Source organism: Anabrus simplex, chromosome 1, assembly GCF_040414725.1.
Source record: "Anabrus simplex isolate iqAnaSimp1 chromosome 1, ASM4041472v1, whole genome shotgun sequence".
NCBI lineage: Eukaryota > Metazoa > Arthropoda > Insecta > Orthoptera > Tettigoniidae > Anabrus > Anabrus simplex.
In genome coordinates, this window is record NC_090265.1 from 1,479,900,349 (window position 1) to 1,479,925,782 (window position 25,434).

General features: G+C 38.6%; 1 protein-coding gene across 1 annotated transcript in view; it reads left to right on the plus strand.

The window, feature by feature from the left end:
- Nucleotides 1-25,434, plus strand: part of epsilonCOP (coatomer subunit epsilon) — a 96,198-nt gene that overhangs the window by 29,394 nt on the left and 41,370 nt on the right. Inside the window, exon 4 of the mRNA XM_067137973.2 lies at nucleotides 13,259-13,394. Within this exon, the coding sequence (XP_066994074.2) occupies nucleotides 13,259-13,394 (136 nt within the window). The remainder of the gene's footprint in view (nucleotides 1-13,258; nucleotides 13,395-25,434) is intronic.

Sequence of the window (25,434 nt, forward strand, 5' to 3'; positions counted from 1 at the left end):
TAATTTAAAACGTTAAAAAAGAATAAAGCCAAATAAAAAATATATTTAAAAAATAGGAAGAAATAATGAAAGAAATACGAGGTTCAACTCGAAACAACTTGCCGTAGTAATTGATAAAGAAATGATAAATAGAGAAGGGGGGGGACGTTAATTAGAGGGTGGTGATGGTGGTGGTGGTGGTGGTGGTGGTGGTGGTGGTTATTGTTATTAGAGGAAATACAATTGGGCAACAATCCTTAATATAATACTAATTCGAAGAAAAAAGAAAAAAAAAGAAAAAGAACCGACACTTCGAAAAATGAAGATATCGGTTAAAGGAAGACAAGGGCCACGAAGGGCGTGAAAATGAAAGACTCCCTAGCCCTCGCAAACCTAATAGCATCGGGGTCGGAAAAGAACAAGAATTGACCAAGGGAGGTCGGACAGGATAGATGAAAGTGAGGAGCCTGGCACAAGAAAGTGGAAGCAATGCCAGGATTCAGCTAAGGGCCCCGTGGTCGCTAACCCACGCTCTGAAGTTCAGAGCCCCTGGGGGATGGAGGATGGGAAGGAAAGAAAAAATGGAAGGGATCCGATACTTCGAAAAATGAAGATATCAGCCAAAGGAAGACAAGGGCCACGAAGGGCGTGAAAATGAAAGACTCCCTAGCCCTCGGAAAACTAATAGCGTCGGGGTCGGAAAGGAACAAGAGTTGACCAAGGGAGGTCGGACAGGATAGATGAAAGTGAGGAGCCTGGCACAAGTAAGTGGAAGCAATGCCAGGACTCAGCTAAGGGCCCCCGTGGTCGTCAACCTACGTTCCGAAGTTCAGAGCCCCTGGGGGATGGAGGGTGGGAAGGAAAGAAAAAATGGAAGGGATCCGATACTTCGAAAAATGAAGATATCAGCCAAAAGAAGACAAGGGCCAACGAAGGGCGTGAAAATGAAAGACTCCCTAGCCCTTCGGAAACCTAAAAGCGTCGGGGTCGGAAAGGAACAAGAGTTGACCAAGGGAGGTCGGACAGGATAGATGAAAGTGAGGAGCCTGGCACAAGTAAGTGGAAGCAATGCCAGGACTCAGCTAAGGACCCCCGTGGTCGCCAACCCACGTTCCGAAGTTCAGAACCTCTGGGGGATGGAGGGTGGGAAGGAAAGAAAAATGGAAGGGATCCGATACATCGAAAAAATGAAGATATCAGCCAAAAGAAGACAAGGGCCACGAAGGGCGTGAAAATGAAAAACTCCCTAGCCCTCGGAAACCTAAAAGCGTCGGGGTCGGAAAGGAACAAGAGTTGACCAAGGGAGGTCGGACAGGATAGATGAAAGTGAGGAGCCTGGCATAAGTAAGTGGAAGCAATGCCAGGACTCGGCTAAGGGCCCCGTGGTCGCCAACCCACGCTCCGAAGTTCAGAGCCCCTTGGGTGAGAAGGGGGAGAACTGAGGAGGATCAAGGGGGGTGTTGCGGAAGGGGGAAGTGGCATGAGAGGGTATTGTGTAAATTGTGAAAGATTGATTCCTTATTTGTTGACTTCAGGTTATTTAAAAAGGAGATGAGAAAATCGAAAAGGGGATTGGGTTTCTCAGAAATATCATTCAGATTAAGATTTGGATTGAAAAACTGGTCAAGGTGTATAAAACAGTTTTCGGTGATGTCTAGGAGAGGGCCTTTATTTAGAGTGCTGAGAATTTCAATATCCTGGTTTATTGTAGTGAAAGCATGTTTTGTGTCATGTATGTGTTGTCCCACTGCCGAAAATCTGTTGTGCTTTATTGCATTAACGTGTTCAAAGTACCTAATTTTGAAGTTGCGACCAGTTTGACCTATGTAAGAAGAATTACAGTTGTGGCACTTAAAACGGTATACGCCTGATTTAGAAAAGACACTTGTTCTATTTAAGGAGTGGGAATTATGTAATAATTCAAGGTTTCTATTATTAGTTCGAAAAGAAATCATAGTATTATGTTTTTTGAAGACATTAGCTATACTATAGGTATTTGCATTGAATGTGAATGTGGTGTAAGCAGCTGGTTTGGGAATATCTTTTAAGAGTGTTGTGTTAGGGCGGTGTCTAAATTTGTTAATGATTTGTTCAATAAAATAAGAATTATAACCGTTAAATTTGGCAATAGAGCGGATGATGTTTAGTTCTTTATTTAAGTTATCCTTTGATAGCGGAATTTTGAAGGCGCGGTTAACCATACTGTTGTATGAAGCACGTTTATGTGACTGTGGGTGAAAAGAGTCTTGTTTTATGGTATTAGCTGTATGTGTGGGTTTTCTGTAAATCATATATGATAATGAGGAAGGTAATCTGTTTATTGTTATGTCTAGAAAATTAATAGATTTGTTTGATTCTGTTTCAAGAGTGAATTTAATATGTGGATCAATTTTATTGAGGCTATTAAGAGTAGAAGCTGCATTGAAAACTCTATCATCCAGTATAACAAATGTGTCATCCACATATCTAGCCCAAAATAATACATGTTTAAAGTCGTCATTGTTATCAATGAAATTGTGTTCTAAAAAGTCTAGGTATATTTCTGCAAGGATCCCCGAGGCTGGAGAGCCCATAGCTAAACCATCTTGTTGATAAATTGTATTGTCGAAGATGAAGAAGTTGTTAGTAACTACTAATTTTAAGAGGGTCATAAAATCATTAATTTCAAGTTTGCTTAAGCAACTATATGTATTTAAGTTATTTTCAATAATAGGAAATAATTTTCTGATATTAATACTGGGATACATATTGACAATATCGAAAGAGTGTAGAGAGTGGTGTGGTTGGATTTTGAAGTTATTTAATTTCTCAACTAGTTCTATGGTGTTTTTTACAGATTTATTCGATAAAAATTTGTAATTATTCTTAAGAAATTTATGAATGAATTGTGCTAATTTGTAAAGTGGGCTGGGTCTGTAATTAATAATTGGTCGAATAGGGACGTCAGTTTTATGAATTTTAGGGAGAGATTTAGCGGTTGGTAGGCCTGGATTCATGCTTAATAATTTTGTTTTTTCATGTTCAGTCCTTTCTCTATTTATCATTTCTTTATCAATTACTACGGCAAGTTGTTTCGAGTTGAACCTCGTATTTCTTTCATTATTTCTTCCTATTTTTTTAAATATATTTTTTATTTGGCTTTATTCTTTTTTAACGTTTTAAATTATTTTATAAAACCTATATATCCACTTTGAAATTTGACGAAATTAAATCCTACACTGTTTTCCTAGGACTTCATTCACGTCACCTTTTGCTCTTCGGCCGGAGAAACAAATGCCTACAAGACCTGCCTAGCAACGACTTTACATAAGCGAATATTTGACCTGCTTATGAACTTCAGCTATATTTGTTTTCGGCGCAAGATAGTGATGTTCTGTTTACTCTCTTGACTGTGATTGTGTTTTGAACATTTACTGAATTGCTACGTTATGATACAATGTTAATTTTTTGCCTGTATTCAATGTGCTAGTTGTTTTAAGATCTTCGCAAATTGGCTGATGATGACACTTAAAATGTGTTGAAACCGGTCCCATTAAACAGGTTGTAACTACTTTTTACCATCTTATTACGGATTATTGAAAGGTGGATCCTAACCTATAATATTGTACATCTTATTTCTCTATTCAATACGGAACAATAATGAAGTTTTTAACTTTAAATTAGGTATACATGTCGACTTCTGTGGAAACTGTTTATAACAGTCCAGGCAGTCAACTAGGAGTAGCCTCTAACAAGGGAACTGTTTGGATTGGACCAGACCAATTGCAATGGTAGATAGATAATGCCTTTATTGGTGGCGAGGTTAGGGCTCAAGGCTCTCTCTTACACTTAAACACTAGAAGAGTATACATTTACATAATTAAAAACACAAATGAAACAAATAATAATAATAATAATAATTAATAAATAAGTTACTCCAGAGAATGAAGTACCAAAAAGAGCAGGTACCAAGTGGACGGAAGAAAGGAAAAGGATCTTTAGTCAACAGATGAAAGCATCCTGGATCCTCCGCAAACGAAATCATAAATAAAGCTTCGTGTGTTCCGAAAGGGACCATTCACGCATAATAATAATAATAATAATAATAATATCCTTAATTTTAAAATACACAGAATAAAGTACACTTAAAGGACATAACTATAGTAAGCTATTCATTCATCTCATTCATTCCTTCATTCACTCAACAATTGAAGGGCTCGGTGGAATATAGTCATAAGCCTCAATAACATAGTTCTGAGTAAATGACAAATTAAAGTTCAGCTCAAATCTGTAAATCATCCACTACATTTGTAATAACTTTCCTTGTATAAATGAACACCTGTATGTGTTATAAAACATATGGGAGACAGTGAAACAACACTTTGCCCTAGTATATGATTTAAGAGCATTTTTGATGAATGAGGTAACTAACATGGGCTTATGACTTTATTTCCCAGAAAGAAATTTAAGTACTTGAGGGCGAATAAATTTTTATTTATCAAGAATAGCACAATATTAGAGAATTAATAATACTACACTTTATTATAAAGACAATATTTGAGAATGAACACACTTAATTTAAGAAAAAACAATATTTGAGAATGAATGCACATACTTTAAAGAAAAATAATGTGCATCTGAAGGGAATTCTTCCACATCATTATGTTCAACATTATATCCTGTAAGGGACATGAAGATGAGTTGATTGGCTACAGGAATGAATGCCATGAGAGACATGACATCAGTAAATTTCTTCTGGTTGACAGGGAGTTGATTTCTGTTTTTTACTCTGAGCTCAAATGGATAATGTTCCACAAATCTTCCTTTCTTCTTGGTGCGAATGTTTGCATACTGAACTGGCCCTAATGTAGTATAAAAATGCTTAACACCTAGCTGAAAAGCAACGCAAAGTCACCTCCGTACAGGGCATGAAGGCCCTTGGAGGAGTGGAAGCTAAAGGCTTCCACCATTGTTAAACTCGCCACGTGATGGGGTAGAGTGATTGGCTCTACGCCCGGCTGCCTTTGCCCCCAGGAATTAACTTGGTACTCATTTTTGGTGTAGGCTGAGTGAACCTCAGGGCCATATGCACCTCCGGAAGTGGAAATCTCGTTTCTTAAATTTTACGACTTCCTGGCGGGGATTCGAACCCACATCCTTTCTGGCGAACCGAGCATGCCTTTACCGCCTCGGCCAGGCAGCCTCTACCTAGTTGAAAAGGGTCTTTGAAATGCAATTGAAATTGTGTAGCTTCACTGAAGTGAACTGAATCTCTAGTTGTGAATTTAGTGGGTATTGATAGCTATGACTTGAGATCATCTAAAGTTTTGAAGTCATCTCTTTTCATTTTTGTCACAATGAAGTTTTTTGGACTTGCTGACTTCACAACATCCACCCATTCATCTGGGGTATATACTATTGGTGATTCCTAAGGCATTCTACTAACTTCAAGCTCTAAAATTAGGAGTAACAAATTCAGACAATTTCAGATGAAAATAGTTATAAGCTACATCAACAGATATTTAACTGCTAATTGCTTTCACATGATATTCTATGTAAATATTATTGTTAATATTAATAGTTCTACTAAATTATTATTCTATGGTTATCAAATCTAACGCTATTGTTCATGCATTTTCATAAGATGCGAGTTATTTGTAAAGTAAGTAAAATGAGTAAAATACAGTCACAAGCCACAAACTAGAGGTTATCCATGATAAAATTTGTCTATACTCTTACCAAGTTGTCATTAGAGCTGAAACTGTTGCTTGATGGGTGCCAAGAATCATCACCATCTGTATCAAATGGATCTGACTCTTCACTTTCAGCTTCTTTATTCTCAAAAGTCCTCTGAACAGGAGATAAATCTTCATTCATTCTTGATTTCAACGCCATTTTGGTGTGGCTTATGACTGTGTTAGTTCTGAAATTGTCACTAGATGGCAAAGTAAAGAACTTCCTAGCATATGCTGCCATCTTTTATAAATACAAGAAACTCTTAGTGTGATATTAAAGAGGGAAATTTAAAGAATACGATGGCATGAACATCTCAAAAAACACAAAATGGTGGCTTATGACTATATTCCACCGAGCCCTTCAATTATCCAGCAAGTCAGCGGCATCTACTCAGCAAATGCTCGTGGCAAGCCACTTTAAACTTGCGATGAGAGGGATTGTCTCTAGTATTCGCAGGTAGCGAATTCCATGTCCTGGACACAGAGATTATGAAGGAGCGGTTACAAACAGCAGTGCGGTTTACAGGTATGACAAGAGAGCAGCCAGATCTTGTACTGTGGTCATGTTAGGACGAGAGGTAAGAAAAAGATGAAGACAGATATTTGGGAGTATTAGTGGTATTTTATGCAGAAGCGATAACATGTGAAGTTCGCAGCGCTAGTCCACTTGAAGCTACAACAGCTCCTTATATCAAGGTGATATATGAGCATCATATCGTAGATTAAAGATATATCTTATGCAGCTGTTCAGGCTCCGGTCCAGTTTCTTGTTACTGTCGCAGGTTATTTCAGTCAACACAGTATTACAATAGTCAAATATAGATAGTATCAGAGAGCGAATTAGTTCTACTTAAAGTCGAACAGAGAATACATTACAGAACCGTTTCAGTGGATATAAGCATTTATGTACTTTATTACATGTTGAGTCCAATTTAGGGTTTCAGTCATAATAATTCCTTAATCACTGAAGTAGAGTAGGGTATACTTTTATTGTTTAAAATTATTGGGGAGATATCCTGTTGCTTGAGGGAATATAGGTTTTTACTGGTACTGATAATAATAATTTGAGTATTATTTGGGTTTATTAATAAACTGTTTTTATTTGCATAGCCACTAAGATGTTGAAGGACGGAATTTATTTTAGTAATTGCATTATCAATATCACTTGGTTTTGAATGATAGTGAATCTATACATCATCCGCGTACACTTACAATTTGCAGAATTTGAGTGCTTTTGATATATCATTAATTTGGATGATAAATAACAGTGGTCCGAGGACCGATCCTTGAGGGACATCGAAGGTCTTGCTTTGCCATCCTGAACTCACAGTTCCAACTGTTACACGTTGCTGGCGATTTTCAAGGTAAGAGGAAAAAACCGAAGTGACACACTATTAAAATTTAACTCTAAAAGTTTCTGCAGTATTAACCGAGGGTTGACAGCATCAGAGGCACTACTGAGATTTAATAATGTCAGTATAGTCACATCCCGTTGGTCCATTGCACGTCTGATATCGTCTGTCACTCGTAGTAAAGCTGTCACAGTGCTATGTCCTTTCCTGAAGCCGGATTGAAAGGTTTTGATGAGGGAATGCTTAGTAAGATATTCAGCAACTTGTGTATGAACTAGACGTTCAAGCACCTTGAATAAGGGTGGTAGGATGGACGCTGGACGATAAACTGAAGGAGACTCTAAGTTGGAGCTCTTCGGGATGGGTCTAATTAGTGCATCTTTCCAAACATCTGGGAACACTCCATTTGTCAGGCAGTAGTTAAATATATGGGTTAGTATTGGTAGAACAGCTCCTAAGATATCCTTAATCATTGATATAGGAATATCATCATTATCTGTGGCATTAGATGTAATAGAGTATATCACAGCTTTAACTTCTTTCGTGCTGACATTTCTAAAAGAGAACTGCTCATACACAGACTGCTGTTGAAACAAGGGTAGTGAATTTTTAGGGAAGGAGGTAGAGGCTATTCATGGCCATGCGAAATTATCATTTAAAGCCTCAAGCGATATGCTTGGTACATGTTGCTCTGTGGCTTTACCTATACCTAATGTACGCAGTTTACTCCATTTTTGTTGTAGGCTGTTATTGTTCATCAGTTCCTGAAAGTATTTATATTTAGAATTCCTATTTAACTGCTTGGTTCTGTTCACTATCAAAGGGTAGGAAGGGTCCACCTATTCAATACTATTATCAATACGGTCCATAATGAAATTCATAACTCTGTTCCTCAGAATCTTGTACCACTCAAAATTATCTGTGCTATGCGTCTGTCTGTATTGTCTGTACAGTTTGTCACGACTGGTAGGATGATCAATCAAGACATCGTAAACAAAGTGGTGATGTGATTCTGCCGTAAAATAATATTTAGGTACTGCTTTAGTTGCTGAAGTTTTAAATGGAACATGGTGTATCAAAGGCGTCAGTTGCAATGAAACTTGGTTGGATGATGAATTAAGACGTCAGAATATCACTGCATGCCTGCCATTGGTACAAAGATTGTACACTGCCCGACAAAATGAGTGATTCGGAACAGGAATCGGACAATTTCCTAGTTTGTGCTAATAGCATGCACGTTTATACTATCCGCAAAACTTTAAGTGACGCTTTGTTTTACGGGGGTGAGGAGTAAGGAGGGAGCTACAACAGATCCGGTAATACTGCCAACTGAATGGAAATGAAATCTGAATTGAATCAATAGTATGATTGATTGATACGTATTTTCTAAGCCGCCGTTTCCATGTAGGAGTTCTAGGTTGTTCCTGTGATGTACTTTGATTTTCCTCACTCATGTTCAAGCTTACCATGTAATTTGACTTTGCTGTGTTAATAACAACAGTATTTAAAGTGTTGCAATTATACCGCCAGATGTCTCACGGCGGTGCATAATCGATTCATATTTTTTGTGTCAGAGGTTGCCAGTATGAATCTCGAAGATAACTGAGGTCTACCAATTTAGTACTAGGGAGCCGAAGTATCACAAAAAGTTTCGCTGACAGTACCAAGATTTCATACTGAATAATATTTTAGCTTCCATTATAAATGACACACACACCGAGCTCGATAGCTGCGGTCGCTTAAGTGCGGCCAGTATCCAGTAATCAGGAGAGCGGGTTCGAGTCCCACTGTCGGCAGCCTTGAAGATGGATTTCCATGGTTTCCCATTTTCACACCAGGCAAATGCCGGGGCTGTACCATAATTAAGGCCACGGCCGCTTCCTTCCAACTCCTAGGCCTTTCCTATCCCATCGTTGCCATAAGACTTATCTGTGTCAGTGCGACGTAAAGCAAATAGCAAAAAAATAAATGACACAGAAGTAATATTTTGACATATTTATATAGTATAGTATTAGTAAAATAGGTTTGTAGAAAGTAAAATTTTGTTTGAATTGGCAAAATCTAATTTTTTGTATAAAGTGTTTTATTTATAAAATATAACTATTGGTACTACTATACCAGGAAATTATTCGATAATAAGGCACGACTAGATATTTCGGAGAGTAATGATATCTTACGATATCTTATCACAGGACACACTGGATGTAGACCTGGAGCAGGGTACAGAGAGAGGTCCTGACTACAATGAGTTCCAAATTTTTAAAACTGAATTCATTTGCAATTGTGCTGTTTACAGTGAAGTTGTTTCCATAGATCCTCCCTGATGGACAGTGACCCAATCATGGAAACACGATCCCTTGTGTGCAGCAATCAAACCCTGGAACCACGATCACTTGTAGGCATCAACCAAACCATGGAACCAAGATTCTTTGTAGGCAGCAATGGGTCATCGTTGATTCTTGAAGGTCCTGATGCAGGTTAACCACTCGCCGATTATGTCACGCGAGTATTCAGATTTAACTGTCCCCCGAATATCGGAACCATTCACATAAACCACAGAACTTTGTGAATTTTAATCGTTGTCTTGGTTCTGACTTAGAACCCAAAACGTAAAATTTAAAAAAATAAGTTGCACTTGAGAAATTTGCAGTGGTTTTTCACAGAGTGAAAAGAAAAAAGTTTGACTTCTATCACTTCCGTAGAGTCTTTCTACAAAATTCAGATATGCACTGTTCATTGGAACTCATCACAACACAATTTATTCCTATTCACGTCGAGAAATAGAATGTCTGATGGAATAACTGCACTCTGAGAATTATTTATAATTCTAAAGAAACTGAACGTTTGTAGCAACCTACTAAAAGCACAGTTCACTTGAAAATTTCACTTGCGTTTCACACGAATGTCTATGAGTGCATTTATTTCATTCATTATTTATTTGACTTTAGCAGTGGCGAATTTAGGGCTCGTGGCCCTCTCTTACACTTAACCACATGACTTACCATTTAATACATATATAAAAGTTTGGGCTGGGAGGAATTGGGAGAAAGAAGACGAGCTGCTTGACTAAGTGGTATGTTCCGAACTGTCAGCGGAGAGATGGCATGGAATGAGTTTGAGTGGCGTCTTTAAAAGTAGGAAAGATCACAATATGAAGATAAAGTTGGAATTCAGGAGGACAAATTGGGGCAGATATTTATTCATAGGAAGGGGAGTTAGGGATTGGAATAACTTACCAAGGGAGATGTTCAATAAATTTCCAATTTCTTTGAAATCATTTAAGAAAAGGCTAGGAAAACAACAGGTAGGGAATCAGCCACCTGGGCGACTGCCCTAAATACAGAATAGTATTAATTGATTTATTGATTGATCGCACATCATCTCATAATCTACAGGTGTTCAGGCTGAGCAGTGGTCGCTTGGTATGCCATGGTCCTTCAGGATTTAAAAAAAAAAAGTTTATCCAAAACATTCTTAGATGCTATATTATATGATAACGCCATTCCCTTAAATTAACATAGCATTACATTGAGCAAACTTATGAACATACCACCGAAAGTTTTCTTGATGACACTGCACTTATCTTGCCGCAGTATCGGATGTTATCACCCCTGGCAATGATTACGGCCTCCATCCTTCGTGGCATGCTAGCTAGAAATGTCCTGGATCATTTCCTGGCGAATGAGCACTCACTCTTCCAGTAGTATTTTGCTCGCATTTTGTTGAGGGTGTCAAAATTGTGATGCCAGACATTTCGGCCAAGCATATTCCACGGATGTATCTGTGGGATTGCGGTCTGGACTGTGAGCTTGCCAGACTAGGATTCGTATCTTGAAGTTCAGTGGATATTCCATCAGGCAGCGAGCAGCATTGGGATGTGCATTATCGTGCATCAGGATAAAATTTTCACTAACTAAGGTAGCATAGAGGATTACATGCTCTGAACACCTGTGTGATGTAACGGTGTGCATTCAGAACACCCCCATCGATGAAAAGAATTTCCGTCTGGGCCTCAAAGCTGATACCATACCATGATGGAACCATCCCCAAACGGTGACCTCTCTCTGTACCATTAGGTGACCAGAAGCATAATCGTGTCTCATCTGTGAACAGTATCATTGGCTAACACGCCACAGTCCAATTCCGGTGTTGACGTGCAAACTGTAATTGAGCTGCTCTGTACTGGGGGTAAGCTGTGGACCAGTTGCAGGTCTTCTTGAGGTCAGATTGGTTTCTCGGAGTCATTGTCTGACAGTCTTCGCAGTCACAGTGACATTTTTTACTGCCCCGAGTCTATTTCTGGTTTGGACGGCGGTAGTTCGGTGTATTATATAGATGTTTATTCCCATAGGGAACATGAAATAGTTGTTCCGAATGAGTAAATTTATGATACCAATATAGTTGCTCCGTTATTGGACATAAGAAATTTTCCAACTAACTCATTCCTGGTTGCTAGTGTTTTGCCCCAGTGTGCTAAGTTGTAGATCTCCGACGGCCTGATCCAGGTCGTCTGTGGTAGGTATCGAGTTCACAAAATCGTCTTAGAACATGCTGGATGCTTCCATGTGATGCACCGATGGCATTAATCATATGACAGATTTGAATATAACCTCAGCAAAGAGCAATTCATTGCCCTCGTAGAAGAATTTCTGAATTTCTTAGCTTCCTCCATTGACTTATTACCCGGTCCTAAATCCCCAGCAAGGAAATACAGTCGAATCTCTTTTCTGCAGACACTGTCAGTTCCATGGAAAAATGTCTCTTACGAGAGGCATAGAACATTCGCCTTAAATATAAACATATATCTTTATTTTGATTATTCTTAATTATTTCTAACCTTACATTTTCCTGGGAGATATTAGAAGTTTGACATTAAAGCTTCAGGAAGTAATTGTTTATCTGTATTGCATAAATTTAGCTCAGTTTTTCTTTACTGCAGTATTTTCGAAAAGGGAATAGTTTCTGTTAAATGGTTCAGTTATTTTATCCTCATATTCGTGATCCAGCGTGACCCACAAAGAATCTCAGCTTTGAGATTCTTTGAGATTCCTCATGCTTTTCCTTGTAACATTGGCCCACTCACTCGTAGTTTCTTTGCTCGAACACACTTGAACCACTCATATATTACAATGTTCACTTCTGCAGAAGTTGACTCCTGCTTTCTTTTCACTCCGTGATTCCTATTATCCTCTCACTCAAAATTTCGTTTTTGTTCTTCACAATTGAGTATATTTGAGTTTTCCTGCATTTTAATTTTTCAGGGAGCTTTCTGATTAAAGGTCCTATCACACTTCTTGTAATTACATTATTTTCCTGTCTCAAGGTCTAAACATGCTCATCTCTTGTTGCTGCTGTTTGCTGAATGATTGAAATGCTACGGTATTTCTGTCTCAACAGTTATTTTATATACGTCTCCTTTTTGCCAAGTTTAACCAAACTACCTGACCTCGACCTTACCATCGACAGTCTGAGTTATGAATAGAATGTTGCTTTTCTGTTCCTGGGCAACTAGAATTCTCAGAATGCACACTAATTAGAATGCAAGACGATCATAATGAGAGGTTTGGAAAGATCCCTGTTCAGAAGAATTATTTTCACGGCTACTACAGCATTTGTTTGTCCGTTTCTCTCTCTCTTTTCCTTGGACTCTAAATAGAACAAACATTCAAAAGGATTACTCATATATCTGCAGAATGGTTTTAAAAGAAAGGATGATATTGTCCGGTGTAAAAATTAGTGTTTTCGAATATGTAAAATGTTCGGTAAAGAGCTAGCCAGAGCGACGCATCAATTTGGCTGTGGATTCATAAACTTTTGTCAACGCACACACAAACTTTTCCATCACTGGTACACTAGTCCACCCCAGGTCAACTTCAGAAATGAAATTAGCATGGCAGTGAACAGAATAGTGGCCCTTTATTGGGTTTGGGTATTGAAGAGAATAGGGAGAAGAAATTAACAATAGGGTTACATATCTGGAGAGAGTTAGTATAGCACTTGAGTGATAAAATATACCTGATATTTTGTTCAATTCCAGTGTTTAAAAGCTGTAATGCACTATTCAGTTTACATAATACAATACTTATGCTATTCAAGAGGTTATGCATTTTATTGAAACAAAATTACTTTTTATAATAGATGGAAAAAATCAGTTTTATGGATGTATTTCTCTTAAGTTTTTCCTTACCTTTCTGCTTTATTATCTTATTTCAGCTCAGCATTATGCTTGCAGTGTTATTTGAAATTAGATCGTGTAGATCTTGCTTGGAAAGAATTGAAGTCGATGCAGGAAAAGGATGACGATGCAACTCTTACACAGTTGTCTCAAGCATTTGTTAATATTAGCATGGTAAGTTAAATTGCTCTGAATTCAGTAGACTGTGATTCAGTGAACGTCCTTGAATTGTGTATCTCCTGGTTTTTATATGTATTTTTTTTCATGTTTAGGTTGGATTTTTATTACTTCCTGTGCTTTTGTAATGAATGTATGTATTTTCCACTGATTTTAATGGCTTTAGGGAAGGGCAGAATTAATATTAGAAAATATTAAGTGATATTTAGATAACTGGGTTTGTTTATATTGGTTTCTTAATAACCAAGTGTGTTTGAGGTAAATATCAGAGTTGTTACATTAGTCCTTTTTATTTAGAAGTAGAGAACTGTTTTCATAGTCATGTCTGTCTTACCTATTCTGAGGTGTTTTACAATATTTCTAGCTATGACTGATGCTAGTGTAGCAATACGTGTAGTTAATTCAATGAACAGTAAGACACATGAGGAGAATCCATTAGTACATGTGAGTGAATCCCAGTGAATTATGATAGTGGACTTAAACCAATAGAAGAATAGGCAGCGATATGGTTATGAAGTAGCTCACTACAACTATTATAATCAAAGAATGAAAATTGTGAAGAATATTTCTGATCATTATAAAACCATATTTTCTGAACACAATATGCACACTGCTATACCAGTCAGTGAGCCATTAAGCACAATGGAGAATATTCAGATTAGAGAGGAAGAGCTAAAAATGGCTCTTTACAGAATACAAGTCGACAAAGCGTCGGGAGTAGATTCAGTTATCAGTTATCGTCAGGACACTTAGGTTGTTGAACTCTGTGAAAATAATAATTTTATTTGCCAAACCTATGTGGAGATTTAAGAAATGTTCATCAGTCTTCAAGTCAGCTGGAACAACCGTGATATTTAAAAGCATTGATCATGAAAATGTGTTTAACTGGAGACCGACTTCCAATTTTCTTCAGTAATTAGAAAGGTAATAGGGAAAGTACTCAACAGGTATTTGCACATGGTTTTAAGTTTCTCCTTTCAACAACAAGGGCTTATCCCTGGGACCCACATTAACACTTCCTTTATTAATAGATATGTCAAGAATGCCAAGTCTAATAGGAGTTGCTATGTAGCACTGTTGGATGTTACTAAAGCATATGACAATGTTGGGCATAAACATCTTAAAATATGCTTATTTTGCATTGATATGCCTAATCATCATTATTGTACAGTTCCAGTTTTCTGGGTACTCTTATTGAGCCTTTTCCACTTCTTCCTTTCAATATACAACTTGTCATGGAGAACATCATTCACTGTCCATCCTCTGGTAACTAGATCAACCTTGATCATGTCCATCCATTGGGTTTTAGGTCTTCCTGCAGGTCTTTTCCCCTCCACTTGTCTTTCCAAATTTATTCTGGCTGTTCTTGTAGGCTCCATGCTCATCACATGCCCATACCACTGTAGTCTGGATGTGCCAATTCGGTCTAATAGGGATGTTTTTATTCTGGCTTCTTTCCTCACCTCCTCATTTCTTAACTTGTTCATCTTGGTCTTCTGGATGGTGGATCTAAGAAATTTCATCTCCGATGTTTGCAATCTTGATGAATCTCTTTTTGTGAGGGTGCACACTTCAATACCATAGGTCAATATTGGTATGAAAAAGCTGTTAAACGTCATCAGTTTGGTCGGTTTTTTGGAATCATGTCATCCCATGAAAGTGTTCTTACTTGTTGATAGAATTCTGATCCCTTTTGCACTCTATTTGTAATTTCCTTTCTGACCAAATTACCGCTGGAGATTACACTTCCAAGGTAAATAAAACTATCCACACACACACACACACACACACACACACACACACACACTAGCTGGTGGTCTCCTAGTTTTACACTTTCTGGATGCCCTTCTCTGTTGACTGCCATCACCATGTTGAGGGTATATTCCTGGAACTGGGATTTCCATACGTTGAGTCTGGTCTGTACTTCCTGTTCTGTTTCACCCCAAATCATATCATCAGCAAAGGCCACTGCATTCAGTTCACCTAACTTTTCCTTGACGTTCTTCATTATATTGTCCATAACAGTGATGGACAGTAGTGGGAACAGTGCACTTCCTTGCTGAACTCCACTCTTGGTCTCAAACCATGATGATCAACTTTCCCCAATTTGTACACAGTTAGTACAGTCTCTGTACAACTCCTGAATTTTCCTTACCAGTTCTTCAGGCACATTTCTTTTCCCCAGGCACTCCCAGATCTTATCTTTAATAACTAGAGATGAGAATTATAGGCACTAAAAACAGTTAAAATAGGCATGTAAATAGGTACTAACTTGTAAAATAGGCAACAAAATAGGCACGAAAAAAATACTTATCATTTAAAAACGTATTCAATTACTATAAAAGGATAAGAAGTTTAGGGGTGAAACATCAGAGACATTTGAAATTAAAACTGGACTACGGCAGGGAGATGGGCTCTCACCACTATTATTTAACTGTGCTCTAGAAATGGTAATGAGGGAATGGTTTAGAAAATGTCCCCCCAAAATAAAGATTGGCCGAAAAATCAAAACAAATTGCCTGGGTTTTGCTGACGATTTAGCATTACTAGCAGTGGACATAAAAGAAGCAAAAACCCAGATATCAGAACTTCAAAACATTGCAAATAAAATTGGCCTCAAAATATCATTTGAAAAAACAGAAATTATGCCCCAAAAACCAACACAGCTAAAAGAAGTCACCATAAATGGTAATAAAATCAAAATAGTAACTCAGTTTAAATATCTTGGAGAAGTAATAACACATAACTTAAATGAAAAAATCTCAATCCAAGTAAGAACAAATAGATTAGCTAAAGCACAAAAATTAACATGGGATATCTACAAAAAGAAATGTCTATCAATAAATACAAAAATAAAACACTACAACACAGTTATAAAACCGGAAGCTACATATGCAGCAGAAACACTCTTTTACCTGAATAAACAATCAAAGACTGACAGACTTCAGAAAATTGAAAGGAGGATTGGAAGAACCTGTATCAACAAAAAATATCAGAAAGATGGACAGTGGCGGTTAATACCTAACAAAGTCGTGTACAAAGAGCTAGAACCCATTACAGATACTATGCGTAAGAGGAGACTGGGATTCTTTGGACATATCATGAGGATGCAGGACTCGAGACTTCTGAAACAACTAGTACAACACAATCTCGTCTCAAAAAATACCACAACAGGATGTAAATGGATCAGAGAAGTAAGAGAGGATCTGAAGGAAATAGGCCTTACAACAGAAGACACCAAAAATAAGATAAAATTGAATACAAAACTCAAGAATACAAACCTCCGCTTTACCCTTACACAAAACAAACCAACAACACGCACATTTTCAACTGAGGAAAGGGCACGAAGATCGGAGCGTCTGAAGAAGTACTGGGAGGACCGCAAAGCCCGAACAATCCCTTCAAAGAGACCTGAACGACGGACTGACTAAAGTGATCCTATGTGGTCATAAAAGAAGAAGAAGAAAAAAAAAAGGATAAGCAACTTTTCAAAGTTTTCCATTAACAGCCTTGTTCTTCTGTTGGGCGGAAGATCTCCAGGAAGATCTCTCAACATCACAGGAAGTGATTGGACAAAACTTCAATGAAGCCACTTCATCTGGTCTTAGTTCAACTGCTTCATCTACCTCACCTCGTAGCACCCTGGCTACTTTTACTGTCACTTTCCGTCACGGATTCTGCTGCAGGACTCTTATGGAACTTTTTGCTGACAGCGGCTACCTTCCCAGAGGTTCAGTCAAAACTTCCCCTGACTTCTTTCACAACCCTGAATGATTCCACCAGGCCATGCAACTCTTCTCCAGCTCGGTGATTGCTCCCGGCAGCTTGTTGAAGTTTGAAGATGCAGTTTATGCAGGGGGATATTAGCTCCCAACATTGCAGTGCACAGGTGTAGAGAAAATTGTTGTTGGTCGCTCTTCAAAGTGGACTGGTAGAAAAGCTGCATTGACACAGCTTTCTGTACTCGTGTCAAATGCATCGCAGTATTTCTATGTTGATCTATATGGTATTTTTTCACATTTGATCTGAAAAATAATAAGATTGACTTAAATTACATTCTTATATCTTAAATTTCTTCAGCTGGGCTAATTGGCAATAATGCTTAGTATAAACATGCATTTGTTTCATAAAAAAAAGGCTGTGCTTCTAGAAGTACAGAACTTTGAAGTACGAACAAGAGAATTCGTAATTTACATGGAAATATGTCCTAAAAAATGCTCCATGGCTGACTGGTTAGCGTGTTGACCTTTGGTCACAGGGGTCCTGGGTTCGATTCACGGTAGGGTCGGGAATTTTAACCATCGTTGGTTAATTTCGCTGGCACGGGGGCTGGGTGTATGTGTTGTCTTCATCATCATTTCATCCTCATCACGACGCGCAGGTCGCCTATGGGTGTCAGATCAAAAGACCTGCACCTGGCGAGCCGAACATGTCCTCGGACACTCCTGGCACTAAAAGTCATACGCCATTTCATTTCATTTTCCTCAAAAATGTTCAGTTATAATCTGACAGTTTCCTGTCGAGTTCACCTACTGAAAAATTAATAAAAATGACGTGAAACGATACGTAAGTAGCGTAGAGGAGAGATCCTTCCTATATGCCTGCCAAGGACTCACCAAGCTGCCCCTAGCAGTACTGTTTTCTCACTTATATAGAAGAATTAAAATGGAGGCACTATAAATCTCAGATTTGTGAACATTTTATATGCTGCTATTTGCCGACTTTGGTCAGCCGGGTCAGCTGTCATGCAGGCTATTTTCTGTTGCCTGCAATAGATCCTGCATCATGTGTGCCCACAAGGCTGTCACTCTTGTTGAAAATTAGAAAACTGAATGATTTGAAATTCACAATTTAGCAAGACTCTATATGAAATGCTAGACCTTACGCCCCCCCAGACTCCCTTTGCTTGCTCCCCTCCCTCCAGCACAACGGTTACTAACCAGACCTCACCAATCCAGACCAATGATCTTTTCACTGGCCTGGTCTTGTAAAGATAGTCTTTGCAGCCTTGTAAAACACGCTGTGACATCGTCCAGGCTGTGCCATTTTGTATGTCTAGCCTCTGTGACATCGTCCTAGCTGCACTACATTGGATCTTCAACCCAGGGCCAGAACTAGGCGATTTCTCAGGGGGGGGGGGGGGGTGGCGCAAAGATCAGTTTGCCACCCCCCCCCCCCCCCATCCCCCCTCCCCTTGCCCTACCACTAAAATATAATACCTCCGCAAGCTATTTTTTTTAGATGCGGCAGTTGAAATTACACAACATATGTGTACTATTAAGAAGTTTTATTTATGAAAAACACTTATACATATTGATACATACATTACACTTATATTGAACAACACTTATATTAATACACTTATACATGACTAATACAAATAATTTGTTTGTAGTGTAACTCAATTGTAACTACGCAAAAATTTGTTATGTATTGTACCTCAAAACTGAATTCTTCAAGCCTTCTTAGCTGCAAATGTACTGATGATGTCGTCAAAGTTGGTAAGGGATGCTCATTTGTGTTCAATTGAGATAATAGTTAGATTAGAGAGTCTCTCCTGTCCCATTGTACTTCTCATGTAATTTTTGATGATTTTGAGTTTGCTAAAACTTTGTTCTCCAGATGACACTGTAACTGGCAACGTGAGAAACATTTTCAGTGCTGTAGTAATGTTAGGGTAGCCTTCCTCTAGTTTATTTTTATAAATGAGACTTAACATTTCTCTTGATGTGGCTTTCTTTAAATTTTCGTCAACTGATGAAGTGTGGTGCTTGAAACTTTCTATTTCAAATTTAAATTCTTCAGTGTTGAGATCAGCAGTGTAGATATTTGCCAATTCTTCTGCTTTCATTTTAAGATCTTTTGTTTGCATTTCTTTAATTTGAACTCCATTCAAAAATCCAACCTTGCTGTTTATGTTGTCCAAAGCCTTAAACCTGTCACTGAGTTCTGTAATCATCTGGTCAATAACCTCTAACATAGCTACTTGGTACACATTCTCAGTACTTGTCGGAGCTTCATCGCCACACAGCTCATCAGACATTACTTTTTCCTTTTTATCTTTGTCTTTTTTCTGAGAACTCAGATGGTAGATCACTCATGCTTGCTAAGAATTTACCCTCAGTAATGGTCTCAGATGGAGCAAACTCTCTGCAAGACTTCAAGAGCGTTAAAAGACCTTGAAGTTTCCAGGCACTTAAATCTACTGTTACACCTTTTATTTGCAAAAACTCATTGATATTGTTCCGGGGTTATCCATGGAACGCAGAGAGGTGAAAGAAGGTGTGGGCTTGAATAGGTCTATCTACGATATCGAAAATTGAATTAAAACTTTAAAATAAAGTTTACCGTATATTTCTTTTCAGATCTCAAAACTTAACAAAATTCTTCACTTAGTGAAGGAAAACCAATGTATCAGGTACAATGACAATTTTGATGCCAGAATAGAAAAGCCCAGAATAGGGAATTTAACAGTTTTGGGCTTCAAGCCCCAAATTTACAAGTTCTGAGCTGCAAGCTCCAATTTACAAATTTACAACGTCGCAAAAGTCACGCTTAGTTAGATAGATAAGGAGAGAAATCTCCCAAAACTTCAAATTATCCATAGCACTTTGCTCCAACCGTTACAATTTAAGGCCTTCCAAAGGCACAACTAATTATTACACAAATATAAAATAAAAGAACTTATATGCTCTCCCAAATTTTACCAAGGAGACAGCTCCCAAATCCATACAGCCTACATAAAGTAACTTTACACAAAACCTTACAATCTCTGGCCTTTCTAGGCACAGTCTATCACTTACAAGTTAGTTAATACAGGGGTATCTAGTACCCATACTACTGGGCCTTCGTGAAAAAGAAGAACAGGTTAACATTACTGGCCTAAACTTAAAATGTATGGAGGTGTACACTTGTGCTCCTTGCAAACAAAGTTTTTAAAACCCTACTTGGGCTCATGGCCCGATGATGCAGAGGCTAATCCCAAGCTACTGAGGTGACTAGAAAGAAGGTTAATTAATGCTTTACAGAAAGAGAAACAGTTAGAAAATAGTAGTCACCTCAAGATAAATTGAAGGGAAACTCGAGAGGGTAATGCACTCTCTGTCCCCGATTTACAGTTAAAGACTTTATGAAGTTTTACATTAGCATGAAGTAGTGTAATTTTTTAGGAAATGGATGGTTGCATAATTAGAAATTAGAACCTTCCTCTCGGGTAAGTCTGCGGAGATAGATACAGAGACATAAAACTGGTGGACTGATGTTCTGCCTGCCGAAGAATGAGGCACCCCGCCTCCTGTCTTAACAAACACACTCAGATCTTCGACGATCAGTAAGATAAGGTAGCTTGAAAAAGCCACCGCTTGTATACCCGAGGGGAGTTTTTGAGAAGGCTCTGGACTAGATCCGGACATACCCTCTCATTTTTATTGGTTAAACCAAAACCCTACAAGAAGCCAATGATTGGCTCAAAAATAAATAGAGGAAATGTGTTATTGGCCAGATTCAAAAGCTGGCGGGATGAGAAGGAAGTGTGGAAACCTTGAAGTACCAAAATAAATGAAACTTCTTTAAATCACTAATTTTCCACCTTGCGCCAGGGAGCATGACAGTTTTTTGCAGAGACATCTAGGTAGAAAAGTTTAAACTTCTTGATGTACACCAAAACAAAGAAATCCAGTCAGTTTAGGAAACTTTAAAATAACAAATTTCTCAGTTATTCAGTAGTGACATCTTCTGATTAATGTCCCAACTTTATGTATTAACAGTTTCACAAGTTGTTCGATAGATGGAGTTCCTTAAGGCACTTCTTTTAAATGTGCGGGGTTGAGGTGTATCTCCCGGTACAGACATGATAGATATTTTATGAACAAAGCTTGCCAAAAACACGTGGAAACGATGAATTCAAGTTTCCCAATATTTTTCAAAAGGGAGCTGGCCTCACTCTTAGTTTGAGGTATTGAGAGATCATGGTTTTTAAGATCCTCTAGAGCCTGCACAACTTTACCGTAAAGTTTATACACAGCTTCGACCGCATTTAATCTTGCAGACATCTTGTATTGCTTTCAGGTTTCATTGTCAGTGGCACATATTTTCGGAGAACTTCCCATCGTGAAGTTGAAGCCGCAAAGGAAGAATACATACTGTTCAAAGTTCCGAAAATATTCTGACCCTCAATAGTAGCACTGTCCGCATTAGCACCAACTAAATTGAGGGAGTGAGCAGCACATGGGACAAAATATGCCAGCTCGTTCTCCTGAAGTAGTCTGGACTGAACTCCTTTATACTTCCCGGCCATATTTGCCCCATTGTCGTAGGATTGGCCTGTACAATTCTCTTAAGTTTAGTCCATCTTTGTGTAATTTTTTTAGGATTTCTGTTTTGTCACTAACTGGGAAAAAATCAATAAAACTTTCTTCTACCTCCATTGTATTTGTTTTTACGTAACTAACTACTTGAGTCATTTGCTCACTGTGGCTGATATCCGGAGTGCAGTCAAATATATTTTGCATCCAAAATGTCTTGTGTTATCTTTTGCCTTATGTTATTGGTAATCATTTCAAGGAACTCGTCTTGTATTTTATGTGAGAAATACGAGATTTACCCTTTCTTATGCCGCTCAATATGTTGTAGAAGAGGGACATTGTAATGTGATATAAGTTCTACTGTGTTCAAGAACTTTCCACTGGATGGGTCGCTGAAATCACAGTCTTCTTTAGTTCCTCAGAATGGACTCCCTTGCTTTGCTAGGAACAGAATAGCATCGATGATAATAATAATAATAATAATAATAATAATAATAATAATAATAATAATAATCATCGTATGGCCTCAGCTACCGTGTGCAGACATTTCAATTTGACGCCATCTGGCTGTCTGCTCGTCAATTTCGACGTTCCGTTTTACTCTAGGCCCACTAGATGGCAGACCGAGTAAACCGCAACTCTCTTGGGCGTCTATGGCTGAGATTTAATGAATTTTGTCGGGTAAACACCAAATGTGTCACCAGAGATCTTTTACATGCCGACATCGTACGGCGTGGAGTGTCCAATGGACTTTTTTCCGCCCTTCAAAAATCTGACTACCTCTGCCGGGTTTGAACCCGCTATCTTGGGATCCGGAGGCCGACACTCTACCACTGATCCACAGAAGCAGCTAATAGTGTCGATAATGCAGCGCGATACCGCCTTCCAGTAAGACTCTTCTTGATGGATCTGGTTTTGGAGTTCTGCATCAATACCTCCCTTTCCTAAACAAGATTCTAAAGCTTTCCACGAACAAAAGCAAAGTTTGTGGTTGGATGAATTTTCACATTCAGGCAATTTTCACAGAGTTTTCTCCAATTAGTGAGTCCTTTCTCTTTAGCTAAGGAATGCACTTGATTTGATGCTAAGTGTGAAAACAGCCTGCAGGGAACACAACATAGAGCTTTCTTACTTTCACCATAGCCTAACCACGATCTCTTTACTTTTTCTCTATTTTTGAGAAGTTTATAAAACCAGTCTTTGGTTAAGTTACGTCCTTCTCAGCTGCTATTACTTAAATTTGGCTCAATCAGATTTTCGAAGCTAACTTTTGTTATGTAACACCTTTCAGAATCTGAAAAACTCTGTGGCCATGAACCAGGATCCCTAAAATCAAAGGAAAACTTGGAAGTTTCTTGAATACCAGTTGTAGGGTCTGGACGAGATAATAATTCATCTTCATTCACTTCACCAGTAGGACTGAGTTTCTTGAAAAATTCAACATGTTGCGTACCTTCCTCTCCAGCTTCAACGTCATCTAAAATATTAAAAGCCGGGATTAAAATTCAATCTGTAATATGATATATTACAAAATGAAGTTAAAAAAATTGTCGTAAAGTCTGATAAGGTACAATTAATTCATCTCTTCCCTAATGTGCTATAATTTAATTATTGAAATAAAAATTAATATTTACTTACCTGATTTTTCTTTCGAGCCTTCATCTTCATTAACATTAGGTTTTTTAAGAAATGCTTCTAATTTTGGGATTTGTGACAGCACATCGCTTTCTTTCTTCATTTTTTTTCTTTGGTAAGTTTTCTATACTCGGGTCCACTGAGTCGTTTTTTGCCATCCATAATTTGGGAACTGATAAAAACGCAACCCAAAGTGTACTAAACAATTCCGTTTTCAAAGCGCTGATAAACGGTAACACATGTGTAGCCTTCGATAACGGCAACGATGACTGCAGGTGTCTGTTTAGTTTACTGTTTACTGGAAGCAGAGGGGAGCATGGGGAGAAAGGGGGTGAGGTAGATGAGATGCTCTCGCATCGCGTCAAGGTCAGACTGTTTTCGAGCCCGACCCCGCTGCCGAGTGCTCAGACTACTAATTATTTATATCAGTAGTAGGCATAACAGTATAAGACTCGCTCCAGACCCACGAATTGCGTTAATTCTTGTGTCGTCCCTTATAATGAAGAAAATAACATGGTTTACAATGTCAGTGTAAGAAAGTTAATGAATTGGGCAACAAAATTAAATAAAATTAAACAATATTAGTTGTGGTATTATTATTTTGAAAAATTAAATATTTTATATTTTTTTAAATTTACAAATTTTGCCGCCCCCTGAAATCTGCCGCCCGGGTCACGTGCCCCCCCTGCCCCGCCCTAGTTCCGGGCCTGCTTCAACCTATGTTTCGCGAGTTCACTAGAGACTACACATAGCGCTGGTGAAAGTTACTCACGATTTAAAAAAATTACTTTTCAGTTGTAGTCCGCTTCTGTGGTGTAGTAGTTAGAATGATTAGCCACCACCCACGGAGGCCCGGGTTCGATTCCCGGCTCTGCCACGAAGTTTGAAAAGTGGCACAGGGCTGAAACGGGGTCCACTCAGCCTTGGGAGGTCAACTGAGTAGAGGTGGGTTCGATTTCCACCTCAGCCATCCTCGAAGTAATTTTCCGTGGTTTCCCACTTCTCCAGGAAAATGTCGGAATGGTACCTAACTTAAGGACGCGGCCACTTCCTTCTCTCTTCTTTGCCTGTCCCTTCCAATCTTCCCATGCCTTCACAAGGCCCTTGTTCAGCATAGAAGGTGAGGCTGTCTGGGCTAGGTACTAGTCCTCCTCCCCACTTGTATCCCCGAACCAAAGTCTCATGCTCCAGATCACTGCCCTTGACACGGTGGAGGTGGGATCTTTCGCTGAGTCCGAGGGAAAAACCTACCCTGGAGGGTAACTAGACTTATTTCCTTTAATTCCACATGGAACATAGGGTCTCGACGAAATTTCTCCAGCTTGTTCTATCTGCTGCCAATGCTTTCACCTCCCTCCATGTCTTGTTAACTTCATCTCCTTATCTATGGTTCTCTTCCAGGTAATCCTCGGTCTGCCTTGCCTGCGACTGCCTTGTGGATACCAACTCAATGCCTGCCTCGTGATACTCTCTTGTGGTCTTCTCAGGGTGTGCCCAATCCACCTCCATTTTCATCTCATTATCTGTTCCTGTATGGGACTTTGACTTGTGGCCTCCCAAAGGTCTTTGTTTGAGATAGCTTTTGGCCACCATATTCTCATAATGTACCTCAAGCACCGATTTATAAAAGTCTGTAACCTTGTGGTAATGTCTTTGGTCACTTTCCAGGTCTCACTTCCATACAGGAACACAGATTTAACATTTGAGTTGAATATCCTTAGCTTTGTTTTTATACGAATGTGAGGGGATCTCCATATTGGTCGTAACTGTGCAAAAGCTCCTTTGGCTTTATTTATACGACTCACCACATCTCTAAAAGCACCTCCATCCTGGCTTACCATGCTTCCTAAGTAGCAAAATTCCTCTACCCTTTCTATATCCATTCCATCTAGAGTCAAGTTGCAATTGTTACGATGGTTTATGAGCATTTCTTTAGTCTTTTTGTTATTAATCTTTAAGCCTACTTCTTTAGCTTCTATTTTTAAGTCATTCAGTTTGATTTCCATGTCCCGAAAACATTCTGCAAGAAGACAGAAATCATCCGCATAATCCAGTTCTTCCAATCGGTTATTTAATCCCCACTGAATGCCACGCTTTCT